The sequence below is a fragment of the Engystomops pustulosus genome, chromosome 5 (assembly GCF_040894005.1).
Source record: "Engystomops pustulosus chromosome 5, aEngPut4.maternal, whole genome shotgun sequence".
Taxonomy (NCBI): domain Eukaryota; kingdom Metazoa; phylum Chordata; class Amphibia; order Anura; family Leptodactylidae; genus Engystomops; species Engystomops pustulosus.
In genome coordinates, this window is record NC_092415.1 from 138863500 (window position 1) to 138887276 (window position 23777).

The 23777-nt window shown below is 41.3% G+C and overlaps 1 protein-coding gene and 1 long non-coding RNA gene across 6 annotated transcripts in view; one reads left to right on the top strand and one right to left on the bottom strand.

Annotated features, from left to right (window-relative positions):
- Positions 1–23777, bottom strand: part of COBL (cordon-bleu WH2 repeat protein) — a 331678-nt gene that overhangs the window by 256637 nt on the left and 51264 nt on the right. For 2 of the 5 annotated variants that reach the window (XM_072153169.1, XM_072153165.1), the window contains exon 1: positions 59–279. The exons of 2 other annotated variants lie outside the window; for them this stretch is intronic. In XM_072153169.1, the coding sequence (XP_072009270.1) occupies positions 59–231 (173 nt within the window). In that variant the 5' untranslated portion in view covers positions 232–279. Of the gene's footprint in view, positions 1–58; positions 281–23777 lie in introns of those variants that run through there. One more of the 5 variants, XM_072153170.1, reaches the window with a different exon arrangement.
- Positions 7278–10646, top strand: LOC140134196 (uncharacterized). The gene is made up of 4 exons (XR_011856113.1): positions 7278–7540; positions 7725–7789; positions 9006–9196; positions 9535–10646. It is a non-coding gene; the product is annotated as an uncharacterized lncRNA (long non-coding RNA).

The window sequence follows — 23777 nt, forward strand, 5'->3', positions numbered from 1 at the left end:
AAAAAAATAAACTTATATATACATAAACATATATACATATAAACTATACGGTTAATACCTGGGCGTGACAATATAGGTTCCCAGTGTAACCCCTATGTCACGACTCTTCTTTGTTTCCTTAGTCAAGTCTCCCAGTGATAAAGAAAGTTTTTTAGCTGCAGATAGTCCTGGCCAGGCAGAATCTGAGTAGACATAGTCCTGTGCGGGCTGCCACCGTACAACGCATGACATTTCAGCAGTCTGTTGTGCTGGGAAAGTCAAAGTCCTCTGAGCAGTTGTGTCAGATAGTTACTCATTAATATCTACTTTTAAATGATGTATCCCTCCTCATCCTCAGGCGGTAGCAGAACTCTTATGTAACAGTGTATGAGTAATTTGTTTAATTCTAATTATTATAATTCTATTGCACTTCATACGATTTTCCAACTCATTTTCTCTAGGAATATTAGATGATAATGTTACATGGAAAACAATTTAGAGTTAAAGATTCTCCATAGAGTATTGTGACAATGGCCCTTGACATATTGCTTGTTAAAGCCTTGTATCTCAATTAAGAGCAGCTAGTTATGATCAAGGTTTTCTCCCCAATCCATTACTAAACACAACATCATACAAGGGAAGTGCAGAGCATAGAATGAGTTCCATCAAGAGTCAATTCATATATGTTATATAAGTGACTTAAACTATAACTGTAAATATGATCACCAGTCACCATAATTTTAATATTTCTGAAACTGTACGGTTGTTGGTTGCACTGCATGGTGTGTTGTTCATGGATTGTGCTGCTGTAAGGAATTGTGTAGTACTCTGGTTAATCACGTGTGACATGTTTTGAAACTACTGAAATTGTATCACATGGAAATGCTGATTCCTGTATGAACTGACAATAATTCCTGGCTGAAAGGTTTGTTGGGCTTTGTGTCTGTAATGTCTTACCGTAACCTTATAGTAAACCGGATGCACAGTAGATACCTGAGAATGGCATGAATATCTGCCATTTATGTGCAGGGGATATGTCAAGACACCTGTATAAGGATCATCTATAACTCAATGCATAGGGCTAACCCATGGCATTATTGGGAACAACCCATTACTTATCTTACCAATGATTGTTTTCACTGTACAAACAGATTACAGATTATATCCGTACACAACTGATATTGATCTGGTTACATAACTTTTATTTTAAGCATGGCAACTCTTACTTGCTTATACTGAAAGTGGGGTGTTCCCAACCCTCCTGTGTGATGGCAACACTGTGGTAAGATGACTGGGCATGGGTGTTTCTCTCTAGTGTTTGAATCTTGGTAAAGTGAAGATTGTTATGTTCACTGATTATCTGACAACTATTTCAAGGCAAAGTCACATCACAAAATTGTTAGCAGAAGGAGATGAACATCATACTACCAGTATATAAAAAAACACAAAAGGGGAATTCAATAAGCCACTTTGGCCAGACTTCCGGTGTTATTTCTGCCAAAAATCACCTTCCCTTACATTCATTAAGGCTTTAAGACTTTTTTTTTTTTTCACGTTTCAGACTTGCCTGAGTTTTCCCCAGTTTGACCAACAAGGCCTATAAATAACCTTCAAGTTACAAACATATGTTGACCATATCATATTGACCAGAAAAACTTCTCAAGGGGGCAGCCCTCAAGTGTTTAGAAAGTAAAATAAAAAATATATTATGCAACCAACAGTTTAACCATTTTACAGCTTTTGTTTCTTAAAGGGGTTTTCCCACCAAACAAGTTAGGCCCTATCCACATACTATGGCCTAAATTGCTGATCACGAGAACGGGATTCAGATGGGGAGGGGGGTGCTCGGCAATGTCTGTTAGCTCCATAGAGATGTATGGAGCAGAACGGACGTGCCTGGCCGTCTACTCCACTCATCTCGGGGAGCAACAAGGGGTTCGACAGAGGTACCTCAGACCCCATCAGACCCCTTGATCTTGTGATCTGTGGGGGTCTCTTCACTGAGATTCCCACCAATCAGCAAGTTAGGCCCATCCTGTAGATAGGAAAACCTACTTAATGGAAATCTATCATCAAAATCAAGCATGATAAATCAGCAACACTGATTGTGGTAAAAAGAAGATTACCACAGTCACTGTGCCTGCCTCTATGAGTAAGCGCCCCTGGCTTATCATACCTGATTTTGATGATGGATTACCTTTAAATTCCATGCCAAACTCAAGCACATTCAAGCTCTTTCATTAGATTTGTGTCACATACAAAAGTTGTCTAACTGGTTTATAGCATGTGCCAAGAAGTGCACAAGATATTACAATAGTGTATGCAAAAAGTGCGTAAGTATATTGACAACAACAGGATGTGAAATCATCCATGACAATGCTCTATATAAAGCTAAGTGGAAACCCATAAAATTGCCTATTACTAAATGTTTATACCCAAATATGTAAATCTAACACAATACTTTGACAGCCTTTGACATCAGAAACCAATTTAAACTACCAGTGCAGTGGATAGCAGAGTGATGTGCTCAGCAATTTCTGTCACTCCTACAATACTGAATGGAGTGATCAGCATGGACCCATTGGTTAGACCAGTGGTTCTCAACCTGTGGGTCGGGACCCCAGCGGGGGTCGAACGACCAAAACCGGGGGTCACCTACAGCCATCAGAGCTGCAATTTTACTGTGTTTTTACTGCGAGTTGCATGGTTTGGGGTCACCACAGCATGATGAACTGTATTGTGGGGTCACAGCATTAGGAAAGTTGAGAACCACTGGGTTAGACCCAATGATCAGATTGTTATCTTCTTTCCTGCAGAATTGGAATAACAATCCAAATTGATTCTATTCTATTCTAACAAAAAAAAATTTCCAACCAAATTTATATTGCATATTCTAAAAGACGAAATTCTCACTTTTAGCTTTATTTTCTTGACTTGTGGTTGATTTGGGAACTGGAAGATTCCTTTTAAGGTGACCTTACATATTAAATCACTGTTGACCAAGCCCAGTGCTTTCAAGGTTAAAGGGACTCTATATATGTTCCCAAATTAGTGAACATTAGTAGCAGGGTAGTGTGTATTGGGAACTAGATATGTTTTCTGCTTCCCAGTAAAGTGACACTTTAGTAAAAAGTTCAGTCTTAATATGATTGCAAATTATCATGCTTGTGGTGTGGCTAAGACTGGTTGGTGCATAGGTCTCTTGCAACCCAACAATATTCCTATACTCAAGATTGACTGGAAATATCAAAATGATTTACTGGTAAATAGGCAAGTTATGACTGGAAACCTTATGATTTGCCTGCTGTTTCTATTTAAATGTAAGATGGTAGACTCCCTTTCAGAAGGGTCATGTAGGCTGGATTTTAAGATGTTTTGTTCCCAAGAGAGAAACAAAGTGTCTCTCACCAATGATAGTACATCTGCCTCTTCCTAATAGGCAAGTGAAGCGCAAAATGATGTGTTTCCAATTTAAATCAAGTCCATTTTCATGCCCTGAAAATGATGGGCTCTGCCAATTCTTTATATGTGGCACCTGTACTTGGTTTTCTTTTTATCTTTTACTGCTGTCTCACTGGACGGTACTTACTATTGCCTCACAAATAATGGGCAGGTACATTATGGAAAACTACCATAATCACATGCAGCCCAGCCACACTACATAACACAATTAACTGCATTTGTTCCAGATGCCTCATGTCAAAAATAAATGTTATAATTACATAAGGAGGGACCTGTTGGCTAATACTTGACTATAATATCTGTTAATTTTGGTTGGAAGGGATTTTTAACTGGCAGCCATGGGGTGAGCTACCCTGATTGCTGTTAAACTTTTCTTACAATTTCTCTTGTCTTTGCTTTGCCTGCTATTACTATACTTCTGTGTATATGATTATGTACTTCCCTTTGGCGCAGGGATGGTCTTTGTGGTTGTCTCGTATTGCCTAGAATACACACAGGTAAGTAGGCAGGGCTGTTAGGGGTTTGGATTTAGGATTCACTGTCCTGTCTGTTGTCTCCAAATCCAGTATCTCCATTACAGTAGGAGCAATTTATTATATGCATAGAATTTAAAAAGAATTGGATCAAAGCTTCTATTATTTTTTATTTATCTCTCTTATCGAAGAAGAATGCAAGATTTCTATAACACTACATTTACATGGAGGGCTCAAAAATACAACACAAAGAGAAAATATGAGGAAATGTCCTTTCCTGAATTATATTTAAGAAGAACCTGTTGTCCATGTTTTGCACCTTAAATTGCTATAAAGCTGAATAGGATGCATATATATCTGTATGTGCCAGTTATTATAAAACATTCCTTTCAATAGTATCTTGTGGAAACTCCTGATGACTTTCGATCTGTCCATTGGGCACTCAGCAGGCAACGTTGAGCAACCTTTATGTCTATCGCTCGTAGGTGGAGGCATCACTGGTACCATATGGGATGTAATGGATACTGGAGGCTTCAGATATGTCAGTCAACTCTAGAAGGAGAAGCTACCAAGATCGGAGAAAGGACACTTCTCTTCACTACAGAAAGATCAAATGAACATCTTCTACCTTAATTTGCTTTTGTTGTAGGAGTCGTTAAAACTCAATTTTCTAAGGCAAACTTTATTAGTGGTCCTTTTATAGGAGTTATAGTAGTTTAAGGTGGCCAAAAGGGAATAAAGGGAATAAGTCCATATCATGTTTGACCTTACAGTGCATTGTAGACAGTGTTAGGTATTGGCCCTGGTGATCTGTGTAACAATACCTTTATGTTCTTTGCAGCAGCAGGACTGTGAAAATGTATATTCCAGGATTGCAGCTGCATTTGGAGTACTGTGGTACAATGGTGTTTTAAGATCTTTCCACTAAACACAGCCACTCCAATTACTATGAGTTACTGTTGTAAAAGTCCTTCGTTTGAATGAGACAGCGGTTACTCACAGCAGGGGGAGCGGCTGAGCCATGGGCATAAGTGTTAGCAGCCACAGCAGTCACTATGGGGCCCATTGTATCAGAGGGCCCCACTACTCGACCTGTTACACTGAAGAATGAAGGACATGCACCATCATACACATATTATGGTGCACATTGTGTAGCATAATGGGGCTCATTTACTAAGGGTCACGTGTGCACTTTTGGTCAGGTCTAAAATGGCTTGCACAGGTATTTAATAAGTGTGTGAGCTGGGATTGGCTTCCATGCGACACAAATTAGCAAGTGTGTCGTCGGAGCCCGCAACTCTGATAAGAAATGTCGGGGGAGGAAGAAGGGACAGAAAAACACCAGGTCTAAGGATCTTCCATCTCTACTTTCCCCATGTATTTGGCAACTACTGGGATTAGAAATCTGCCAGACGGTGAGCATTCCTACACATTACCTTTCATATATTTAGCCTGTCTGTGCCTCGCTGACAATCTTGGTGTGGTAACTATAGATTGATACGGAGTGTTAGATTTCTGGAGGCTGTGCCATCATTTCCATGTATTCATGTGTGGTGACTTTTTAGCACCTCCCTGGACACTCACTTTTTATTCATGGGGCATTTGTCTTTATTGATGCAATGTGATGTATCGACTTATCATGGTCTCATACAATGGCCTTTGTAACATATACTGGTGTACTTTTTAGATGTTTTTAAATTGTGTCTTGTTTGGTACTTTGCTATGATATAAATAAATATGTTCTGTATATAGTTTTGGCCCTTATACACACTTCCTTTTGTCTTTTTTCTAATGGAACGGTGAGTATATACATATTTCTGTATGAGTGTATAAACGCATGTAGTGTATATACTCTATGAATGTATCTATATTCTATATGTTATGTTTTATTCTCTATATGTACATTTGCATTATGGGAGTATTTGGAGTGTATATGGTGCATATATATTGTATGCATGTGTGTTCATTATCTAGAGATGTGTATATATGGTGTGTGTATATACAGTATGTGGAGGGCCGGATTAAGGATGGTGGGGGCCCCTGGGCGCAAATTGGTGGGGGCCCTTCCAACAATGTTTTTGGAAGTATATAACCTACCAGCCCCCTGTAGTATACAGCCCCCAGCAGAATTTAGCCGCCAGACCCCTGTAGAAAATGGCCACAAAATAATAAACTTCTTGCTTACCTCACCTTCCCTTCCAGTGATCTCACAACGCAGGCTCTTCCTCGCTCTTCAGGCAGCCCCCGGCCACTGAAGACACAGTTGCCATCGCTGGGGGAGATCGCCGATGCACTGTTTTGGCAGCAGCATGTAGTGATCGGACGCCGACAGCATGACATCATCACTCGCTGCCAGCATCCCATCACAACCTTCTGCCGCCAAAACAGTGCATCGTCGAACTCCCCCAGCGATGGCAGCTGTGTCTCACTGACACAGCTCATATCCTAGACCCCTATGTGCGATGCGGGCGGCCACGGGCTGCTGCGCTTCACACACGGAGACAGTCAGCTACTCAGCTGAGCTGAGTTGCTGGCTTTCAGAAACTGGTGGGGGCCCCTTAAAAAGTGAAAGTGGTGGGGGCCCTGGGGCTAGAGCCCCAGGAGCCCCTCCTTTAATCCGGCCCTGAGTATGTGTAATATGATGTATATATACTATTTGTGTATTTGATGTGTAAATACTGTATGCGAGTATGTGGGTACAAGATGTGTATATTCAGTATGTGTGATTAAAAATGTATATACTGTATGTATAAGTGTATGAAGTGCATGACTGTATAAATGTGTGTGATAAACATGTGCATGTACAAATATGTATACAGGCGGTCCCCTACATAATGACACCCGACTTACAGACGACCCATAGTTAAAGACGGCCCCCTCTGCCCACTGTGACCTGTGGTGAAGCTCTCTGGATGCTTTACTATAGTCCCAGACTGCAATGATCAGCTGTAAGGTGTCTGTAATGAAGCTTTATTGATAATCCTTGTTCCAATTACAGCAAAAAATTTTGAAACTCCAATTGTCACTGGGGCAAAAATTTTTTTTTGTCTGGCTCTACCATTATAAAATATACAGTTCCGACTAACATACAAATTCAACTTAAGAACAATCCTACGAACCCTATCTTGTACGTAACCCGGGGACTGCCTGTATATTCTAAGAGGAAAGGAGGTCCCATGCAAAAGCCTCTCTTAGTTAACACACCAGTGCAATGATGGCAAACCTTTTAGACACCGAGTGCCCAAACTACGACCAAAACCCATGTATTTTTTGCAAAGTGCCAATGCGACAATTTAAGCAGTAACTTATTACTCCCTGCTCTGTCACATGATTACATTGTATAGGCACCTGAGGACACCAATACAATAGAAAGAAGGAGAAGAAGTTTGGATCATCATTGTAGTCCTGGACTGCCTGGGACTGAATTGGCCTGAGTCCTGTCTGGCGAACTCTGCCCTGGGGGGAGGTCAGAATCGACCTCATCACTTGATACTGTAGCTTCAGATTCCTCATGCCTTGGAGCAGAGGGCCCAGCAGAGTACAGGATGGTACCACATCGAAATCCAGGGACTCCGATGAAACGGAAATTCAACAGCCAGCAGGAATCTAATCATGGTAAATTAAAGGTAATTAACCTCTCCAATATTATTTTGACTTCTGAACAACTGTCATTATTATCGTTGGGATTGAATTTCAGTCCAGTATCAGCATTTGACGAGTTCACAGCAATTAAAGACGTTTATCTATTTGCCCGTAAATTGCTGTGGAAAAAACATTTTAATAATAAGGATGATCTCTGTTCTGTTGTAGCCCCGGAGGACATGGAAACGTTCAGGATATTAGAGTCCCTGCTACAAGAACAGGAACAATCCGGGGTGAGTAATCAGAACAAATTCCCCCTAACAATTCGGCCCAAATCCACTGCCTCACCTCCCTTGTCAGCTAGCCCCGAGGTGGAGATGTTTGTAAGGATGACAGTGGCGGAACTACGAAAGTTGCCACAATCCCGCCAATATGACAACTTAACGCGAGGTCAAAGAAAAGCCCTTAATGAATTAAAAAATATGAAAGAAGTAATTTTTAAGCCAGCTGACAAGGGCGGTAATGTGGTGGTGTGGCCGATCATGATGTACGAGGCTGAGGCATTTAAACAACTTAAACAAAAGGAGTGTTACAAACAATTAACAACCAATCCCACAAAGATGTACAATGATGAATTGTTGTGCATATTGGATGAGGCTTTGGAAAATCGTATTATACCTGAAAGGATTCGGAAAGGGCTGGAAGTAGAGTTCCCCACCATACCTACATTGTATTTTTTGCCCAAAATACATAAGGATGCCAAAATACCACCAGGACGCCCTATAGTTTCGGGGTGTGGCAGTCTGTGCGAGCCTTCCTGTAGATTTATTGATTTCTATTTACGCCCCTGTGTGGAAGAACTCCCGTCCTACATCCAGGATTCTACGGATGTCCTCAAGCGTTTGGAGGATGTCACGTTAGAATCAGACATGTATCTAGTATCCTGCGATGTCGAGGGACTATATACATGCATTGCACATGATCTGGGTATATCTGCAGCCCAGTTTTTTTTGAGTAATCGGGATCTGGATGAGGACCTGGTATCTTTCCTTTTGAAATTATTGTGGTTTGTTCTTAACCACAACTACTTTTTATTCAAGGAAAAATTCTATGTTCAAACGAGGGGGACGGCTATGGGGGCCACGTGTGCCCCCTCGTACGCAAATTTGTTTTTAGGCCATTGGGAGAGGAATGAGGTACAGGAGGCGATGGACAGAACACCTGGTCATGTATTGTCGTGGATGAGATTCATCGACGATATTCTGTTCATATGGCAGGGGTCAAGGGATGACCTGGATCGGTTCCTGTCAGATCTTAATAACAACAATCTGAATATCCGGTTGACAAGTAATATCAGTCGAACAATTATGGAGTTTTTAGATATTCAGATTGAGGTCGGAACAGGGGGTCATCTGAATACTTCCATACATCGGAAGCAAACATCTGTCAATGCCCTTCTGCACGCCAGATCATTTCACCCAGCTCATACGATCCGTTCCATCCCAACAGGACAATTTTTGAGAGCACGACAAATTTGCGACACACCTGACAGCTTTGAGAAGGAATCCATGACCCTCAGAACACGCTTCAAACAAAGGGGTTATCGCGACTCCGACATACAAAAGGGCTATCTGAGAGCAAAATCAACTGATAGAAGATCACTCTTGACTCAGAAACGAACACATGCACAGGAGAATAAGGTGAGAATTATTACTCCATACAATGCACAATGGAGGGAAATGAACAAGATCTTTGAGAGGTTTTGGCCAATATTATTAACAGATCCTGATATAAGGGAACATATAGCACAAAGACCCCAGGTAGTGTCCAGACGTGCTGATACCATCGGCAGCACTCTGGTAAGGAGTCACTACACTCCCCCTAAACCCAGCAATTATATCTTTGGGTCAAAGGGTCCAGACTGGGGATCATATCCCTGTGGACATTGTTCTGTGTGTCCACACATTATGAAAACAAAAACCTTTCAGGACTCAAAAGGCCAACACAATTTTAACATTGTGCATTTTGTTAATTGCAGCACCACTGGAGTAGTCTATGTAATTTGTTGCCCTTGTGGGCTCAAATACGTAGGCATTACAACACGGGAGTTGAAGATTCGTCTTCAAGAACATATTAAGGATATCAGGACAGCAAGTAAACTTCTTCCCACTGATTTGGAAAAGCTAGCTCGACTCAAACCTGTACCGAAGCACTTTTTGGAATACCATGCAGGCAGATGGCAGGATCTTCGTGCATATGGTATTGACAAGATTATTTTGGGAGCCCGCGGAGGAGACACCTTCAAAAGATTGGAGAGAATTGAATTGAAATGGATTGTGAAATTGGATACTGTGTCCCCGGCAGGATTGAATGAGAAGCTCTCCTTTTCCCCATATATTTAAGTAGAAATGGGTAGTGAGTCGCGTATTTTATCATTTATGGTATAGTGTGTATTCATCGGTTTTATATTTCATTTGTAACTTTTGGCGGTAGGGTGAGGTGCATTGAGGGTAGATCATATTCACTGGTTGATTCAAGGCTTTTCAGGTTCCCACTTAGGTGGGGTGATGAAGTGACATACACTGCCCACTGGATGTGCGGTTGGGCATGTGTATCGCCGTAATGTTGGCAATGTGGAGGCCTTATATATACTGGCATGCCTCCCTACTTATGGATTAGGATCCATAAATAATGATACGGTCTCTTCCTCTTGGGGGTGAACTATTTAATACATGATACCATTTAGCTATTACATTTTAATACTATAACAAAATTCAAGCACTTTTTAGCACACGACACTTTAGATCTCCCCTTGGTTATCCGAGTGAGGGATTTAGCATGGCACATTTACAAGTATTTGCTTACAACCTAATATGGTTGTAATTGTTGCACTTTATTAATAAGCACAACACACTTTTCACACATAGCACTTTATGGAGAGGCAGACCATTTAGCACATCACTTTTATTTTATTTTATATAGCACTATTTGCAGAGCCAGACCATTATTGCACAGCCAATTATTGCTCTAGATCAATTTTTATTACCCACATTATGTCACAACATATTTGGACTATAAACAAATAAATTTTCACTCTGCCCAATTCACACGGAAATTTTATTATATTTATATAGTTCATTTAATGGCACATCACACACATTTGGATACAATATATATTCTCTCATATATTAGTTTTGAATTTTTGAACTTTTTGGTTTTTTTATTCACTTCACGTTTTTTTTATTGCACATGATGTATTAATAAATAATTAATAGTCCAAGGTATATATGCATAATATCTATTCATACCATCTATGCATTCAAATGAGCTAACTACAAATACAATTGTGGTGGCTTTTCATGTATGCTCAATATCATTACATTTTGACCCCCGGTACGCATTATAACAAAACAACCTGTCGTTACTTTACTTTATATACTTACCTCTTAATATCCCAGGTATATCTCCAGCCCACACTCTTTGCCAGCATCCAAGATGGCGGTTGATGCGCATCTCTCCGGCGCATGCTCGGTGCCCGGCGGCGGACCCGAACTTCCGGTCAGCGATGACGCGCATGTCTGAGCGTCATCTGCTCTCCGGAACTCGGGTCGGTCTTCCGGTCACGTGCCCGGCGGCCGGAGCGATGCGCCATTAGTATACACCTGCCTCACTTCATATCTTGGGTAAGAGACATTTTTATAGGCTTATATTTGTCAGCTGGTTTGTGTGTGAGGATAGATATATCCTCCCCCCGCCTTGCCACAGCACACCCCCTTGAGGAAGCGACGGCGAAACGCGCGTCGGGGTGCTGTGGTGGTGGTCTGGGGCTAATTTGACCTGAGGCACAGGTATAATACTTTGACACTTGGTATTTAACTATGATGCAGTTTATATTCTCTGTGCTCGGTACAGCCCTTATTTTTACACTCATGGATTAATTTTGTAGATTGTTATGACGTATCATTCTATACTATGGCTAATGCATTGACCACCACCATGCTGTTTGTTCTTGTGGTTTTAATATGTATGTTTTTAGTGTCCAATTTTTGATTGTTTACATGTGTTAATAAAGATTTATATTTTGAATTTTGGTACTGGCAGTATGATACATGGTCTCATATGCATTTTGTTGGTATTTTCTGTTTGCTTAGCATAGGGGCCTGTTACCTAAGAAGTGGGTTCGATTATTGGTATTTATTAAAAAAAATTTTTTGTCTGGCTCTACCATTATAAAATATACAGTTCCGACTAACATACAAATTCAACTTAAGAACAATCCTACGAACCCTATCTTGTACGTAACCCGGGGACTGCCTGTATATTCTAAGAGGAAAGGAGGTCCCATGCAAAAGCCTCTCTTAGTTAACACACCAGTGCAATGATGGCAAACCTTTTAGACACCGAGTGCCCAAACTACGACCAAAACCCATGTATTTTTTGCAAAGTGCCAATGCGACAATTTAAGCAGTAACTTATTACTCCCTGCTCTGTCACATGATTACATTGTATAGGCACCTGAGGACACCAATACAATAGAAAGAAGGAGAAGAAGTTTGGATCATCATTGTAGTCCTGGACTGCCTGGGACTGAATTGGCCTGAGTCCTGTCTGGCGAACTCTGCCCTGGGGTGAAGGCAAGAGTGCCCATATAGAGGGCTCTGAGTGCCACCTCTGGCACCCGTGCCATAGGTTCGCCACCACTGAACAGAGTGCTATAAATTCAACTGCAATCTTAAAATATAAATGTATTTTTCACACTCCTGATGCTACTAGCACACACAAATGTACTTTTACAAAGGCTTGCTATTAAAATGGTCAAAAATGATGATGGATTGCCTTTAAAATGCACTTGTTTGCAATGTATTTTTTTTTTTCAGGAACCAGTAACACCAATTACAGTAACATATGAAGCATATGAAAACACCTGTAAAATAGGCCACATGTAAAGCTCAATGCATGTGTAGATGGCATTTATTCTGGTATCTCAGTATGTGCAAGCAACCTCAAATATACATTACACAAACAGCCTTTGTTTGCATATGTGGTTAATGCACTTGGGTTCAATACACTTCCGCCCCATCTAATCTTCACACTTTGATTTAGCTAATATAGTAGCAATACAATGTGTTTTTACTTGCCAATATAAAATGATCCTAAACTCTGTTTAACCCTTGATGTCCTTCAGAGTTTATGTTTGTAACCCCTGCAGTTTTTTTTTGGATAATTGTCAGATGGGACCTGGTTTCAGGTTTCTTACCAGAAAACCACACCCAGAGCTGCTTGTGATTGACAGCTCCATTTCTGATCCTGGGAAAGCTGGGTGTGTCTCTGTAATCGTTCGGTCTGCAGCTGTGGGTTGAGTGATAGACGGCTGAGCCAGTCAGTGCTGGAGGTAGTGTCCATTACTGCCTTATAAAGCAGAATCAGGTGCACAAAACTCTTCTTCTCTTTGCACCTAACAGCTTATTTGCATAAAGATAACTTGGATTTTCAATAAAACAACTTATCCTTGAAAAACAAGAAAGGTCACTCTAGAAATTTGAAACTGTAGTAGAATTGGCAAAATAAAACACTAATACAAGTAACAGTAACAAATGCAATGCCCCCACCAAAAAATAGATTGTTCCCAAACTTAAATCAAACCAAGTAAAGCAAAGCATTACAAAAATATATTAACCCCTTAAGGACGCAGGGTTTTTCCGCTCATTTCTCGCTCTCCAACTTCAAAAATCCATAACTTTTTCATTTTTACGTTTACAGACCTGTGTGAGGGCTTATTTTGTGCGTAACAAATTTTACTTTCCCGTAATGTTATTTATTTTAACATGCCGTGTACTGCGAAGCTGAAAAAAAAATTCCAAATGTGGAAAAATAAAAAAAAACCTGCACGTGCGTCACGTTCTTGTGGGCTCAGTTTTTACGACTTTCACTCTTCGCTCCAAATAACACGCCTACTTTATTCTTTTGTTCGGTACGATCGCGGTGATACCAAATGTATATAGGTTTTATTGTGTTTTAATACATTTTCAAAAATTAAACGAATGTGTACAAAAAAGAAAACATTTTTTTTGCCATCTTCTGACGCTAATAACTTTTTCATACTTTAGCGCACGGAGCTGTGTGAGGTATCATTTTTTGCAAAATGAGCCAACGTTTTCATTGCTACCATTCTGAGGTCTGTGCGACATTTTGATAATTTTTAATTTAATTTTTTATGTGATGTAAAAGTCGCATTTCGGACATTTTGGCGCCATTTCCCGTCTCGGAGGTCACCGCCGACCATAACCGTTTTTATATTTTGATAGATCGGGCATTTTGGGATGCGGCGATACCTAATATGTTTGTGATTTTTACTGTTTATTATGTTTTATATCAGTTCTAGGGAAAGGGGGGTGATTTGAATTTTTAATATTTTATTAATTTTTTTTATTTTTTAAACTTTTTTTTTCCTTTTTTTCCCCACTATTTCTTAGACCATCTAGGGTACATTAACCCTAGATGGTCAGATCGCTCCTACCATATACTGCAATACTTACTTACTGTATTGCAATATATGGCATTTTTGCAGCACATTCATTACAATGAGCCACTGGCTCATTGTAACGAATCTGCAGAAGCCAGATAGCCTCGGGTCAAACGAAGACCCGAGGCTACCATGGCAACCGATCGCCGCACCCCGATGACGTTTGGGGGCGCGGCGATCATAATAAAGATGGTGGCGCCCAATGGTGACTTTGCCGGCGGCAATGAACGGGTTAATAGCCGCGATCGGTGCAAGCACCGACCACGGTTATTAGCGGTGGGGGTTTTCTGCAATATGCAAAAACCCCCACCCTTGTATGAAGAGGACTCAGCCCGTGAGCCCTCTTCATACACTCCTTATACCTCCGCGCCGTAGAGCTACGGCGCAGAGCGTTAAGGGGTTAAACAGAAAATGAAACAAATCAATTAAACAGACCGCATACACAGAAAAAAATCCACCAAATAACTAAATATACAAAATAAATAAGTTAACCTGTACAATGGGTAGAGAAGTATTCAGACCGCTTTACATTTTTCACTCTTTGTTTCATTGCAGCCAAATTGATAATCAAAACAAGTTCTTTTTTGTTTTTTTTGCTCACTAATGTACACTCTGCACCTCTCCTTGACAGAAAACAGAAATGTGGATATTTTTGCTAATTTATTAAACAAAGAAAACTGAAATATCACTCGGTCATAAGTATTCAGACCCTTTGATCAGTATTGAGTAGAAGAACCTTTTGAGCTGGTACAGTCATGAGTCTTCTTGGGAATGATGCAACACGTTTTTTACACCTGGAGTTGGGGATCCTCTGCCTCTTCCATGCAGATCCTCTCCAGTTCCTTCAGTTTGGGGGGTTGGCTGCAGGGCATTTCAACAGTAGGAGCTGCAGGGCATTTGAACATCAGGAGGACTGAAGGGTTACTAGGGGTTCTGCTGCAGGACATTTAATTACTGGGGGAGGCTTCTTGGCATTTAATTACTGGGGGAGGCTTCTTGGCATTTCATTACTGGGGGAGGCTGCTTGGCATTTCATTAGTTAGGGGAGGCTGCTTGGCATTTCATTAGTTAGGGGAGGCTGCTTGGCATTTCATTAGTTAGGGGAGGCTGCTGGGCATTTCATTAGTTAGGGGAGGCTGCTGGGCATTTCATTAGTTAGGGGAGGCTGCTGGGCATTTCATAACTCGGTGGGTGGCTGTGACCAATACTGACAACTTTTTGATCACTTTTTATTAATTTTTAAGGGGGACAAAATGCCACAAAAGTGTCAATTTGGCCATTTGGATGTTTTTGTCAGTGGGTATGGGATAATCGTTTTTATATTTTGATAGACCAGGCATTTTAGGATATGGTGATGCATAAATTCGTGCATATTTTAAAAGGGAGCTGTTATTGGTTGCCATGGGCAACTGGAAATATTCTGAATTTCAGACACATTATAAATCTGCCCCATTATATATGAAAACGACAGTCACACACTAGGAAACTCATTTATAACGGTCATTTTGATTTAATTTGAAAACTGTAAAAAATATATAATGTATTTTACAAAAATGTTGTAAATGCAACTTTAACCCACAAAAATAAAAAAAAATTTTTAAAATCCTTAATTTTCGAGTAGCCATATGTGTCACAGTGAGGCAGTGTAGCAGTCTGTAAAGCCAGATAACAGAGTGGCTAGGGAAGCTAGGCCTTTAGCATAATTTTAAAAGTTGATTTTAGAAGGAAGGAGTCCATGGATAACAAATCCACGGACTCCAAAAAGCATTTTTATCAGGTATGTCTACACTGGCTACTATGTTTATTTATTTTATTGGGTAGTGCAATACAGGGACAGATATTTTGTATATTAGATATTTACTTAGATTATGTATTTGTGTTTTTGCATGATTTAAAAAAATGTGGTTTATGTAAGAAAGATTATATATTCCCACTCTTATTCTGAACATACTTCTTTTTCTGTAACATTGAATCAAATGCATGTAGAAGAAGATTACCATATTTACAGTGCCTGAATCTCAGAGTTGGTGTCCCTGGTTTATTATGCTTGATTTTGATGGTAAAAGGGTGTTAAACCAGTTAGACAGCACAGTGGGTTCACAACCCGCTGCTTGCCACACCTACCACTAGCTGTATTTGTGAATAATGTGGTGCCATGTTCCCTTAAAATATGGGCTGATGTCGCTTAGTTCCCCTCCGATGTCCTTCCTGTATGACCCAACGAAGATATGACCCATACAATGACTTAATGACTAAATATTGGCATAAAGAGGGTCTTTTTAGATTTATAGATATAGTAGACAACCCTTACCCTTCCCTGATCTCTAATCCAAATTTAAACTTCCTCAAGAATGTCAGAACCACTAATTACTGATCATGCTTAATTTGTGGACACTCCATGGTTTACTAAAACTCTCATCCTTTACTCAGTTTGTCTATGCAAACTCTCATCTATCAACTATGCTTGGATTTAGACCTTTATGTCTCTGTTAAACACACATACATGTAAGACATTTCTGGGAGAAACTTTACCCATTTGAAACATGGGAAATGAACCATATGAACCTCCTCCAAAGAAAATATATAATATTCTCATGCTATGGTATCATGCCTCCTCTATACTCACACACCGACCTACTGAAACACATTTAGGAAGTCTCTAAAATGCCTCACAATCCTAATTTAATAACAGGGGGGAGGTTTTCAACAAGGTGTGGTCTATCTGGGATGTTCTGGGTGGGATTAGAAACCCATTAACATCCCTCTATTGTATTATCATTCAGAATATAGCCACCAGTTGCTTTCATATGAGATTTGGGTCACCGCTTTCATCCCTCACCTGTCTTTCCCCTACCCCCTTAGTCTTGTGAATGTTTGTCCTGTATTGTTTGTTTATCTTGTTTATCAAATCTACCTTAGAATGCCTTATTTGTTGTTATATCTTAACCCCTTACCGACATTTGACGTAATAGTACTTCATGGCGGGAGGTGCGTTCCCGCATTTTGCGGTACTATTAAGTCAAGCTCCTGGCGCTGGCTCCGTTTAGCTGCGGGTGTTGGCTCGCCACTAACACCCACGATCGGAGATTTCTCCGCTGACCATGGCGTGTAAGGGGCATTTAACGCGAATCACGTTATACATTCCCTATACACAAAATTGCCAGAACCCCCCACATATTTGGTATCACAATGGTACCACTGAAAAGGACCACTCAACACGGATAAAATAAGCCCTAAACTAGCTCTGTCAACCAAAAAATATTAAAGTTACGTCTCCAAAAAGATGGAGATGCAAAAACAAGTTTTTTCCAGTAAAATTGTAAAAATATATGAAAAACTATATATATGAGGTATCACCGAAATCGTAGTGATCTATAGAATAAAGATAATATAGTATTTTTAGTGTACAGTGTACGACCCCCAAATATTACAATAAGAAAGGAAACCAAGATTGACAATTTTCTTTTCACCCATACATTCAAGAGTTAATAAAATCTCATCAATAAGCTAATGACTCACTAAAATTAAATTTTTGTAAAGTGCATCTCTTATATGTCCAAATTGCCAAAAAAATAAAGATTGTATAGCCAATAAAAAGTGACAATGCATAATCTGCTCTGAATGGTGCAGCTTCCCTTCGATGCCCTGGCGTGTGCCCATACAGCAGGTTACCACCACATATGGGGTATTGTTATACGCGGGAGAGATTGGGTATCAAATTTTGTGGAGCGTATTTTATCCACTGAGAATTTGTACATTTCATGAAAAACACATTCATTTAGCCAAAAAAAAATTTACATTCAAAATTGCATCCGATTTTGTTCTAAAATCAAGGCGTCAAGGGGTTAATATATAAAACATTGGGATTGACATGCTGTTATATGTGGGCACATCCTCTACAACATGGGCCTCCCTTGTTGGATACTTCATACAATGTCACAGTGTATTAGTTGTGAATAGTGCTTGTATCATTTTATGCACTCCCTTAATAAAAATTATAGTTAAAAACCTGTTTTAGCATTGTGCCCCAGGGAAAGCAAACATTTGTGACTGAGCCTCTCTATTTACAGCTCAAACTAATTATGTAGTTAATGAAAGTCATGCTGGAAATTATGTTTATTCTAAATAGAAACAGAGTAAAAATATACCTTCCACCCAAGATATTTTAATACGCTGTGAGATTATGCAGGAATATGATCCCTATATATTCCACATATAAAACATTCTTTGAATTGCTGGTATCAGTCTCCACTGAAATAATAAATGCTCTGTATTTTTTTAGATGCTGCACATAGTAGCATGGTGAGAGATTTGAGATGGTTGAACTATGAATCAGATTCTTGGCAGATATGTTTATAGCTTTGGGTGTGACAGCACTTGTAGCAGTTATACATTGGTGTTATATATTATGGAGAGCGCTTTGTGATGAGTAAACTAATAGGGAAATATCTTTATAGCCCTAGTTCAAATAACTTCGTTTTTTTCTCTTTTACTTGGAACCTTCTACGTAAGGAGAGAGCTGACCAGAATTAAAAACCTGACAGTTGGAAGGAAACATTTACAGATTTTGCATAAAAGCCCAGATGCTTCAGGTTATGCAGAATAAAAAGCTATTTGACATCTTTACAAAGGAAACATTAATAATGACATATAAATACATAAGTCTTTTGGAAACTAAATGATCTCTTTCTATTGAGTCAGCAACATAAGAGCGAGATCTAAACCCTTATGGTAGACAGCCACTGCCAATTTATGTACTGTAGGCATCAGCTCATTGCATTCCTATAATTGGCTAACAGATCAGCCTGTGAGCCCTCTCCATGCAGCGCGACCCGACCGCCGCCGTGAATACACGGCGGGCTGTTGGGATTACTGGCGTATAAGACGACCCCAGAGAAGACAGAAGATTTTTCTGTTTTCAAAAGTCGTCTTATACGCCAGAATATACGGTACATTTATTTTCCAATTCTATCATATAAGGCAGTGGTGGCGAACCTATGGCACGGGTGCCAGAGGTGGCACTCTGAGACCTCTCAGTGGGCACTCATGCTGTTGCCCCAGCACAGAATTCACCAGACAGGACTTGAGGGATCCTCCTGTAGGCCCAAGTAGCCGTGAAGCATCTTGGTCTACCTGAGACTGCAGGAAGAGAAGGTGAGGACATGGTCAGATTATCATTGGAACCATTGAAGCTCCTGCTCTTGGCCCCACAATTTTTCATGTTCAGGGAAGCTCCAATGGCAATCTGAATTTTCTCACCTTCTGACAACGATATTGGTGTCCTCAGGACCCTTAAAAAGCTGTAGTATAGCACGGAGTAAGAAGATTTTATTAATTTAATACTAGAATTGCCGTGTTGGCACTTTGCAATAAATAAAAGTGGGTCTGGTTTGCATTTTGGTCACTCGGTCTCTAAAAGGTTTGCTATCACTGATATAAGGTATAGGAGGTAGATACCCCACTTTGGGGTGTAATTTGGTAATGGCCACAGATAGACCTTAGAGGCTTGCTGAAAGCCATTAAGGCACATAAGATAGGTTGGAGACCTCCAATGCCAAAAAGGGTGTCAATCAACCTAGAACACATAGGAGCAGATTTATAAAAGTGTCTAAGGTTAGACAGTCTTATTCTGCACAAGATTTATACAAGTGTCTAATGCTGGATGATAAATCTGCCCTAGACTGTCTGGTTGTTCTCTGCACCTCCTATTAGTTGTCTTACTTTACGCCAGAAAGTTAGGATACAATTCTGTCGGGTTAGCAGTATTTCTGGCACACTGACCTTTTTGGTGCAGGGCCAAGCAACTTTTCTTAGACCATGGTCCTTTAATTGTAGGAGAGCCAGAAAACTAATAGGTTACATTCACACAAACATATGGGGGACGTATATACAGCTCTTCCCCTTCTCTCTGTGGCGCCGATATATGCCGTAGTACGGCAGGTATACATCGTGACTGTCAGGATTCAAGGTTGTGGATCGTCTGGACCACTGCGGACGATGACACAAGCCACAACCTGGGACCGGAGTCTAAGTGGTACCCGGTTTTCACCAAAGCCTGCCGCAAAGCAGGTTGGTCTTGCTGCGGCGTGGTACCACCAGGTCGTTCCACAGGCAATTAGCAGCGCGCTGGCCCTTTAAATCTGCAGAAGTTGGTGTGCGCGCGCCCTAGGAGCCGGGGACGCGCGCACGGCTGAGGACGAAGGAGCAGCCGGAGCTGGAGAGGCCAGGACAGGAGCCGGGACCCGTAAGTTGCACTTGCGGCGCCAAGGCGGGGAGCGAGAGGCACGGGTGACCCCTCGATCTGCGATATGGATCGCGGGACCACTCGTGACAGTGTGAATATATCCTTAGTACATATGGCGACGTATATGCGCCCCCCATAGGCAGGCAATAGGCGCGCTGCGCCGTACGGGAGCCGTTCCTTAGCCATGAAAAGATAGGACATGGTCCCCGCTGACAGGGGCGTGTGGGGGAGTGTCGGCCTGCCCCGTCATGAATAAGGCTGACTTCAGCGCAGGTGGTACGAGGATCCGACCTCGTATTTGATAAGAGGTTGGATCTATTAAAACCAACTTTCCCAACATAAATATTAAAAAAATTGGCATTTATAGAAAGGGACTGGGGAGAGCATTATGGGGGGCATATTTGGTGGGGGTCTTTTTGGGAGTCACAGATCCTCTTTAATTACTGGCGAGATGTACATTTATGAATTACTGGGGGCTGTAGACATCTATGATGACAAATTGTGTGGCCAGATCATGGTTCCCTTTACGTTTTTGTGTATGAGGCCTAAGGGGGAAACCTGTCTAACATGGATTACTGACTAAAGGCGCATTTACATGTCCTATCTTTTCCCTGTGTATGGAGCGGTATGGTGCCACACGTGTGCAGTACCATACCTCCCCGTACCGCACCGTGCTCCCGTTGCCGGCCAATGGGGGATGTATATATGGCCACAAGCTTGCGGCCATATATATACGTCCCCCAACTGTCGTGTGAATGCAGCATAAGTGGGAACCCTACCTATTACATGGATGCTAAATGTGTACCTTGTCTGGGCTACATTTCTGTGGGGGCCCCCACCAATCTTAATCCGGCCCTGGGATCAAAGTCTGACCAGGGTTAGAAAAGGATGAAGGATTCTCCACATAATATATGAAAGCGATGGAGGAATCATATATGGTACCTGCTAGGAAGATGAATCTTAATTCCTTATAAGAATAGGTCATATTGGCTGTGAATGGAACCAATTTAGAAAACTATATGCCTACACCATGTTGTTAAATGGGTGCAGATGCTCGATGAAGACAAAGAAAAATTAGTCTCCTGAACAAATATTACATCCGCCTTAACCGTTTTGTAGTAAAGAAAGGCTTTTCTTTGTTTGATCAGTGAGTTCAAACCCTGCTCATTATGTGATATCAGAACATATGGGCAATCCTGTCTAGCCATAGTCATAGCTTATCGTCCTGCGAACCTAGATGATTTAATTAGCTTGAGGAGTTTTGCCAATTTAGTAAAACTCATTAAACCTATGAGGTGGCATCTTCCTAAGTGTCTTAGTGGTAATGAGCTCCATCTCTCCAACTAAGCCTTAATTTTGGAGGGGGGGATTGTAGTGAATATAGTGAAGAGGGATTTTTTCTTAACCTAATGCCCAGGTATTTGTTTTCCTTTTGTGAGGGTTTCACATTTAGGCCCAGTCGCTCCCATTCCCCTTTTGTATGCACTCTTCCCAATTCTAATATTTTGCTTTTATGAGCATTAATTTTGTAGCCCGTGAATCTTGTAATTGCATTAAAAACTTTAGGGAGATGTTTTAATGGGTCCGCCATAAACAGAATCGGCAATAGTGCTATCTTTACCTCCCTTTCCCTGACTTTTATACCCTAATAAAGTCCTGAGTCTTCAAAGTTCCTAGCAAGGGTTCTAGTGCAATGTCAAAAAGAAGGGGGGGGCAGAGGACAACCTTGTTGAGTCCCACGACAAAGTGTAAAGTGGTTTGAGAGGAATCCTGGTGTACTTATCTGTGCTGTGGGGTTATCATATATCCCTCCCAAGTATAAGCAGATCTTCCCTGTGATTCCCATCCTGTCCAGCACCACCCCAAGCCATTGCCACCTAACATTGTCAAATGCTTTTTCAGCATCTAAGGCCACAAAGGCTGGTCTTTCTCCAGGTCTGGGATGCTGCTGGACCCTGTCTGAAACCACTCGCACCTTCCTCAAGTTAGCCACCACTGCCCTCCCTTTTATGAAGCCTACCTGGGATGGACCTATTAAATCTGGCATCATTGTCGCCAACCTAGAGGCCAGTAGAGAACTATTCAGGTACAGACCCTCAACAGGGCCAAGTGTCGTAGCTGTATTCAAAAACTATGCCCCCTACCACTCAGATCGCAGGCGTAGGTTCTTCCTCCATGCTTCCTCCTATGCTTCTTTTGTTGACCCCACAACGGCGACAACAGCGGTGTAGGCTGACGTTCATTCTGCATTGTAGTCAACTAAGAGGGATGCTGTGGCAGCAGGTCCAGGGAATCCAGGATTTGTTCTCCATCTCGGAACATTGAGAAGGAGTATTGCACTCCTGGTGGGAGCAATGTCAGCAAAAATCAGAATGTCACAATCCATAAAGTGGATCTTAGATTGCTTTCTGGCTGCATTCATAACCCCTTCCTTGAATGAAAATAGTGGGGTTTTTACGATAATGTCCCTTGGCAACCATCAGCTCTGGCTGCCACCAGAAACCTCTGATATCAGGTGCCATATCAGCTTTCTGGCTATATTGTGGGCATCAGAGTTAGATTCTGGTAGACCCCTTATATGGAAATTCTATCTGTGCAATCTATTCTACAGATCTTCAATACGTCCCATTACAGTGTCAAGCTAAACTTGTAAATCTGTTACTTGCCAGGAATTCTGATTTACCCTCTTTATAGTGTAATGAAACTTCAATTCAATGGCAGCTATATTGCCACCAACTTTCTGTAGGTCTTGATGTACTGCAGCCAATTTAGTGTTCAGCTTGGTGAGCTCCCCCTTCACCACGCAGTCTTTACAGGACTGTACAATCTCCTCCATGCGGTCCTGTTGTTTGGTTTCAAGGGAAACCATGTTGTCCAGAGTAGTGATTTTAGTGGGGGTGCTTTGGGTGACTGGCAATGTGGTGGTACAGCTACCTGAGTGTTGGAAGATGGCCAAGGGGTCTTATGAGGGTGCTGCGGGTTCAACAATCTGGCTGGCGCTCTGTGTCACAGAAGATGGGGGTTCACCATGCGGTCCAGGCTGCAGTAGGTGAGCAATGGAGGGCTGACTTCCTCCATATTTAGATCTGCGGGCACCTACGGAAGGCATTGATTCTGTGCTAGATGATAGTTGGAGCTTCCACTGCTATAGAAGGGCAGAGTTAGCTAGGTAGTTGCTGTTAATAGATGAAAAGGTCCTATCGGTGCATGGAGCTCTGGCTTCATGCATCCACCATGTCGAGCTGCGGAAAAGCGCTGTGCTATATCATACTTTAGTATTAATGACAGAAAAGACCCAGTCAGGTACGAAGCATGTTTCAGAAGATTGTAACCAGTTCACAGATGCCTATACTTGCAGATTCTCAATCTTTGCTTCCACATCACTAGCACAATTTACAAGACGTCTATCAGTAGTTTTAACCCTGCAAAACTGCTGACATGGATAGGTAAGGACAGTGGATGGGGCAGATTTTCTTTACCATTTAATTACCCACTGGGTAATTGGGCAATGGGC